The following is a 6,934-nucleotide window of genomic DNA, read 5'->3' on the forward strand; positions in this document are numbered from 1 at the left end:
CCAGAAAAGTACAAAAAAGAACAGCTAGAGGTACATAGACACAGGACAATTAATAATTTGGAAAAAAAAAAAAAAAGACTTACTTTCTCCATTCTGCTAATTTTCTCCCAATCTCCTTAAATGCACTTTTAGCAATATTTTTCAAAAATTTACCAAAAAAAGAAAAAGACTAATTTCCTTTTTATACAAAAATGATAAGTAGCAAGTTGTTCTGACCGACACAGGAGTTTTTTTTTTTTTTTTTTAATGCATTCTGTAAAAGTTCATTTGACAGTCTTTTTTTTTTTTTTTGAAATTCACAGTCCATTAAATTCTTCCCTCTCTTCTTTTAGCAAACTTGTAACATCCTTTTATATCCTTTCTTAACAGAAGGAAATTAAGCAAACAAACCAGTCTTTTGCCTTTTCTTTCTCTGTTTCACTCCCCCTTCTTATTTTGATTTATTTATTTATTGAATTGCCATATACGGCCAGTTAAAACTGCTGCCGGACAGTAACATATCCCGGATGAGGGTTTCGATGGGGGTTTTACCTACCAAACGGACGAAAAACAATTGCTCTATGACTGAGGAGGAGACCGTGCGGAGGGAAGGGAGGCGAAGCAAAAGCTTTCCGAATCGCGTTGGCTGGTTGGGGTACTGGCTCCTAACGTATTCTTCCAAAGCACACTGGGATTTTTCCTGCAAACTTTCCACATGGGCTACATCAGAGAGACCACAGGCATCTGGAAGAAAGTTAAAAAAAAAAAAAAAGAAGAAGAATTCAGTCATCAGATTAAGAGGTTTGAAATGGGTCACATGAGGTGTGTGCACAGTGCTCTGTCAAACTGCCCCAACCAGAGTTGGAGCAAATGCCTATGTACTGAAAACTTAAGGGGGGTGGGTGACAAAGAGCATTCGATGGTCCCAGAGTGTTTGCTTTAAAATAAAACACAGCTCAGTGTGCTACAGGCTTTCACTGCTCCCAGTCCCCAGGCTGGGTCACTGAGAGGCCCAAGCAGAAGTGCAGTGGGTCTATCTGGCCCAAGTCAGTAAACAGATGAAACCAAATGCGCCAGCACTCCTCCCCTCCTCCTCTGTAAATAATAGTTTGGGTTATAATTATATAGTCATGGGGGGGGGGGGCAACAACCTGGCCCAGCCCCCCCCCCCCCCCCCCCGAGTAATGGCGTCCACGACCCAGCCTCAGATTCTCCCCAAAGAGGGCGACTCATTTTTCTCCAGTCTTTGAAACTGATTTAAGTGGCCCTTTAAAACTGATCTTGTCAGTTTAGCCTATTGAAGGGCAGCCATGCAAACTGTGATCTCTCTGTTCATTTGAGCTGTTTCTTTTCCCCCTTTTCTTCTCTCTCCCTTTCTCTTCCACCCCCCTTTATTTTTTTAAACCCAGGTCCCTCCAAGAAGCAACCCCCCTCCCTGCTATCTTCAGGAAAACACTTTTCTTTTTTCTGATATGTGAAAATACAATAAGTGCCTTTGAAATGAGAGACTTCTTGGTGAAGGCGGTTCAGGTTGTGACCTGACCTTTCAGGGCTCCCCAGACAAGACTGGGGTTAACACATGCATATTGTGAATCATTAAAACAGATATTTAAAAACAGCCACCACCACCTCCACCCCAAGAACCAGAACACACATGCAATACCCTCATGTGTGTGTCTAGGACTCTGCATGTCTACAGAATGCATAGGTGACTGTAGTCAGCAATTGAAAGATCTGTTTGCATAGGACTCCTTCCCTCAGCATGGCATCAGTAGTGTGTGTTTCCATCTGAATCAGATAACAAGAACCTTTATCTCTTTGTGAGGCGATTTGCATTCTCCACACAGGCCTCCACATTTTGCAAATAGTAATAAACTGTTACGACAGTATCACACAATTCTTTCCTTGAAAGACCAAGGGTAAGATTGAGAGCTAACAATGATACCAAGAAATTAACAACCACCCCCATCATCTGAAAACATGGGCTGGGTGTTGGGTTATGGGATAGGAGTGAAGGTGGCTGTGGGGAAAGGGAATATCCTGCCTGTGTATTTGAATCAGGCAAACGTTCTAGGTATGATAGGCTCAAGAGAAAAATAATCCAGATCCAAGCCTCTGCATACAGCTCTTCCCTGCCCTGACACTGCCCTCTAACTGATTACCTAAGGACTTTGGAAAGCAGAATTTGGGGTGGCCGTCGGGGGACATTTTATCTGAAAAGCAGTAATGTATGAAAGAGAGCGGGTTGAGGACTCGGAACCTGCAATAGACTCAGTGAATGACTTGGTTCCCCAGACTTCTTTCAAACAATGAGGAAGAAATTGTGGTCCTCCTTTTTGTTTGCCACATAAACTGCACATCTATCCTGGTTTCCTGACTAAAAGCTTAAAAATTTGTAGTTGGTGACTAGGTTCCAAGGTCTGTTAATGTCTAAATGTTTGTTATTCTTAATCAGGAACCCCTTTCCCCTCTCAGCCATGACAAAGGGATCAGCTGACAACTTAGTACAAGAATGTGAAGGGGGGGGTGATTTCCACCCACCTGAACTCAGCCTGGAGGCAGCCAAAAGACTCAGGTGTGGCCCGAAATGGAAAGCCAGACACTTTCAAAAATCATTTGGCCTCAAGAGTTAATTAATATCAGATCTATTACTCACACAGGTTAAACTACATGCAAACTAATTAGATTTCATAATACAGTCAATGATGGTTTTATATCCCCAGCAACATTCATATCCAGCCCAAGTTGGCATACACATGGAGTTGTTTGAAAATTGCCTTAAGTGTTTGCCTGGGCAGGAGGAGCAAGAGGCCAGTCTTTAAAATGTTGCAGAATTCTGAAGAGTTATGATGGTCCCTTTCCTCCTCTTGCCCCTTCCTGACAGCTCCTTTCCCCTTTCCTGGCGGTCTACATTATTTTAGTAAGAATGATTTTGAAAACTGCCTCCCTCAGGTTGGATTTGCCTGGAGCTCCAACTCCTCCTGAGTTAGCAGGCAAACTTTTTCCCTGCAGGAACAAACCTTCCCCTGAAGGGATAATGCCAGGGCTGCTCCAGTGCCCAGGGGCATCTCCTAGAGGCCCAGCCAGGGTGCCAGAGAAAGCCAGGGGGTTGAAGAAGTTCCCCAGGGCACAGCAGACCCATTGAGCCTGGGTTGGGGGGCGGGGAGCAGGAGAATACATCCCAGTCTGCCTACTGCAGGAGGGGAATAGGCCTGAGAGGCTGCCCTATGGCCCATTTGGGGAGTCTGTGTCTGAAGCAACCTTTCTGCAGCCCAACCTTCCTCTCTTCTCCCCAGGACAGGCCTGGTGATGCCCAGCAGCTATACAGAATTCTCACTTCAAGTTGCTCTCAACAGTTTGGCCTTTCAAGGGGGAGGTTGGGCTTACCCTGGGGACTCCCAAGTTCTCTGGGCCCTAACTCTAGGCTAGGAGCCCTTGGACATCAGAGGACAGGCCTCCTTCCTACCTGAGGTGAACAGGACTATGGCCTTGAGGCAGCTGTACTCGGCCGAGTCGACGTGCAGTGCCTTGAGCTTCTCCACTTGCTCTTGGAAGATCCGTATGTGGTCCATAAAGGCGACCACCCGGTCGGCGGACATGGGCGAGGCGTGCAGGCCGGCGGCAGCCAGGAGGGGAGCGACGTGGAGGGGCATGGAGCACTGCGCCGCATTCAACACAAACAGCTCGCTCCAGGTGAGGCGAAGCAGGGCCACCTGGTCCGTGATCTGCAGGTCAGGGAAGAAGGGGATGTTCCGGGCCCACTCGACGGCGCTGAAGAGCATCCGCGCAGCCAGTTCGCAAATGTTCTCGATGCCCATGATGTTGTTGGGCTGCATGCACTGACTGCCGAAGCGCGACGTGGGATAGGGCTCGGCGCGCAGCAGCAGGGAAATATATCCAGACAGGTACGAGTGGCAGTTGAGGGGGTCCCCGTTGGTCAGCGCGAACTGCCCGTGGGTCGGCTGGGTGGGCGGCATCCTGCCCCTCTGCACCGCTGCGGGGAGGAAAGGAGACACTCCGCAATTAATGACCAGCCTCGGTCCACAGGTCTCCCGGCAGTTTCTGCCCCAGCCCGACCCCCACCTGCCCCAGGCCCTGAACAGCACAAAAACCAGGCAGGCCTGCCCCAGACCCGGGAGTCGCCGGGCGTCCGGCACCAGTCCTCTCAAACCACCACCCAGGCAAGCTCTGATGGCCAGAGCGGCACACTTGCCTCCGAGGCCCGCTCGGGGCTGGTCGGCCGAGGACCCAGAATTAGCCACTTTGCCTCAGGGTCCCCAGTGCTGTGGGCGGGATGTAGCATTCTGAGGGCATCTTTCTTCTTTACTGCTAAACAGCTGATATTTCTTATTGATTGGAGGAGAGGGAGCGGGAGGGGCGAGTCTGGGGGGAGGGTGAGGACGCTTTTGCAAAAGACACAAGGTTCACCCCAGACGGCCCGTGGCCACCTCGGAACGACTCTTCCCCAAACCCCGTAGCCCCAGCCCCAGCCGGGCGGGGAACCCCGGGTGAGAGAGGAGCAGAGAGCCGAGACCTGGCGTCTGCCTAATCAGTGTGCTCTTGCTCGGAGAAAGAGAGACGGAAGGAGAGGGCGGAGAGAGAGAGGCCGGCTGAGGCGAGAGGAAGCCGGGGAGAGGCAGGGAGCAGGCGGCCGGTGCCGGCGGAGCCCGGGCAGGGCCCGTGAGGGCCGTGGAAAGCCGGTGAGGCTTGGGCTCCGGCTGTTATCCGACTCCGAACCGGGAGAGTCGCTCTCGCAGAAACACAAAGAAACCCCGGCTTTGGCTCGCCCCAACCCGGAGCCCGCGCCCCGCGCCGAGCGCGCCATTGGCAGAACACGGCTCGCGGCGCTCGGCGAATTTTATATCACAAAGACCCAACTCGCCCAGAGCGAAAGCAGCCGCCAAGGGCCCCTCGCCCACCCTTTCCTACTCCCTTATCGTGCTCTCCTCGTTTCAAAAGTGAAAGGAAAAAAGAAAAGAGGTATTTTTTTTTTTTTTTTTTAGCAGAATGTTAATCCACGGAGGATCACATGAGCGCTGCCCGGGCGGCAGCGTTAATACGGCGAAGTGCATAAAATTGCTATTTGTAATTTGAACCTCCTGTACAAAAGTACAATCTCAGGTTGTTTTTTTTTTTTTTTTTTGAGAGGGTGGGGGTTGGGAAGAGGGGAGGGGAGGAGGGACATATGTTGAACATGCAGGAAAAACAAGGAGAGAGAGAGAAGTAAACCAGGCTTTAAAACAACAACAACAACAAACACTACCCCATCCCTTGCAGAAAGGCGAACTCGAATGAACTCGCAATCAATGCAAAGAAAATGAAAACAGCCCGAAGAGAGAGTAGAGAAGGAAATCAGTCGGCCAAGCATGCGGATTTGGGGGGTCTGGATTCCACTGCAGAACTCGCTGTTAGTATAAAACCCCTTTTGGCTGCAATACGAAGAGAAGAGCTTGGGGCTTCTGTGTCCTTACCCAGAGCAGGCTAGCAAAACGCACCCAGAGCCCCGGGACCCCGGGCGAGGGGGGGAGAAATGAGAGGCCGATACCTTCCCGTCTCATGCCCACTTTGAGGCACTTTTTGAGGCGGCAGTACTGGCACTGGTTGCGGTGGTGCTGGTCGATGGGACAGTTCCGGTTGGCGCGGCACGTGTAGCTCAGGTTCCTCCGCACGCTGCGCTTGAAGAAGCTCTTGCAGCCCTCGCACGTGAACTGGCCGTAGTGCTTGCCGCTTGACTTGTCCCCGCACACCACACACTCGATGTGCTGCTGCTGCTGCTGCTTGTCGCCGCCCGGGCCGCCAGGGCCGCCCTGGCCGCCTGCCGCCGTCTGGGCCGGCGTGCTGGCCGGGCCCCCTTGGCCGGGCGTCTGTGGCGTGTGAGGGGCGCCGGGCGGCGGGCCGGGCACGGGCGGCGCCTGCGAGGCCTGGCTGCCCTGCGAGCCGGGCACCTCGTCCTGAGGGTCGCGCCACGTGCTGACTACCATTGCCATATCTATGGGGGCCGCGTCCGGACTTCCTGCTCCCCTGGCTGCGGGCGGCGGCGGGGCGGCGGCGGCTCCCGGGTCTCGGGCTCCGGCGCGCCGCCTTTTGTGTGTGCGAGGGTGCGAGAGGGCGCGGGAGGGCGCCCCGGGTGGCTCGGGGGGCTGGTTGCTTGAGGTTGGTTAGTTTTTCCTTTTTTTGTTTTTGCTTTTGCAAAGTTTTGTCGGTTGCTTGTCTGGCCCGGTGTATTTGTTTTGTTTGTTTCCCTCGGCTCAGCTTTGTTGGTTTCGGGGGGTTTTCCGCCGGGAGGGGAGGGGTAGGGGACAGGAGAGCGAGTGGTAGAAGAACGTGGAGAGAGAGGGAGGGGAGGGAGAGCTGCAAGTCGATTGTCTGGCTTCAAGACAGAAGTAAGAGGCAAAAAAAAAAAAAAAAAAAAGATCTTTCCAAAGATCTCGCTCGCTCTCACTCTCTCCCTCCCTCTCTCGTTCACTCTCTCGCTCTCAGGGCTGGTGTGCAGCCGAGGAGTTGCAGGAGGAGGAGGAGGAGGTGGTGGTGGAGGAGGAGGAGGAGGAGAGGCGACTGTCCGGGGGCCAAGTCCAGGGCAGCCCACAGTCAGCCATTCAGGAAAGCCATCGAAATCAGGAGGACTAGGAGAGCAGAGGCGCCGGGCGCGGGCGCGCCCAGAGATCTGGGCAGGCCGGGGCGGAGGCCAGCGGCCCGCGGAGTGGCCGGAGCGCTGCCCGGGTCCGGGGGAATCAGCATGAAAGTGGTCCGCGTCGGGCGCTGCGCGGCGTCGTCCTGGCGCTGGGCCGCCGCCGCCGCCTGCCCCGGGCGTCCGGCGCGCGCCTCGCTCGCTCCGGCCGCCGCCGCCCGCTGTCGCCGGGTGGAGGCCGCTCGCCGCTCCCTGCGGGCCGCCCGGGCCGCCGCCGCCGCCGCCGCCGGAGCCGCCGCCGAAGCCGCCGGGTCGGGCCCGGAGCCG

The 6,934-nt window shown here is 54.0% G+C and overlaps 1 protein-coding gene across 2 annotated transcripts; it reads right to left on the reverse strand.

The window, feature by feature from the left end:
• Positions 1-283: 283 nt before the first annotated feature.
• Positions 284-6,064, reverse strand: NR2F2 (nuclear receptor subfamily 2 group F member 2). Of its 2 annotated transcripts, none has more exons than XM_063090398.1 (3): positions 5,525-6,064; positions 3,446-3,973; positions 284-723 (listed from the first exon to the last, which is right to left on the reverse strand). In XM_063090398.1, exons 1-3 carry the CDS (start codon positions 5,964-5,966, stop codon positions 449-451), a joined length of 1,245 nt encoding a protein of 414 aa, XP_062946468.1. In that variant the 5' UTR covers positions 5,967-6,064; the 3' UTR covers positions 284-448. The 2 variants fall into 2 exon arrangements, with proteins under 2 accessions (XP_062946468.1, XP_062946469.1); XM_063090399.1 differs by having other exon boundaries at positions 5,451-5,534.
• Between the last annotated feature and the right edge of the window lie 870 nt (positions 6,065-6,934).

Source organism: Cynocephalus volans, chromosome 3, assembly GCF_027409185.1.
Source record: "Cynocephalus volans isolate mCynVol1 chromosome 3, mCynVol1.pri, whole genome shotgun sequence".
Taxonomy (NCBI): domain Eukaryota; kingdom Metazoa; phylum Chordata; class Mammalia; order Dermoptera; family Cynocephalidae; genus Cynocephalus; species Cynocephalus volans.

Coding starts and splice junctions, on each gene's coding strand:
- NR2F2 (XM_063090398.1), bottom strand. CDS start 5,966: ATGGCAATGGTAGTCAGCACGTGGCGCGACCCTCAGGACGAGGTGCCC. Junction 3,974..5,524: donor AGTGGGCATGAGACGGGAAG/GTATCGGCCTCT, acceptor TCCTCCCCGCAG/CGGTGCAGAGGGGCAGGATG. Junction 724..3,445: donor CATAGTCCTGTTCACCTCAG/GTAGGAAGGAGG, acceptor ACTTTCTTCCAG/ATGCCTGTGGTCTCTCTGAT.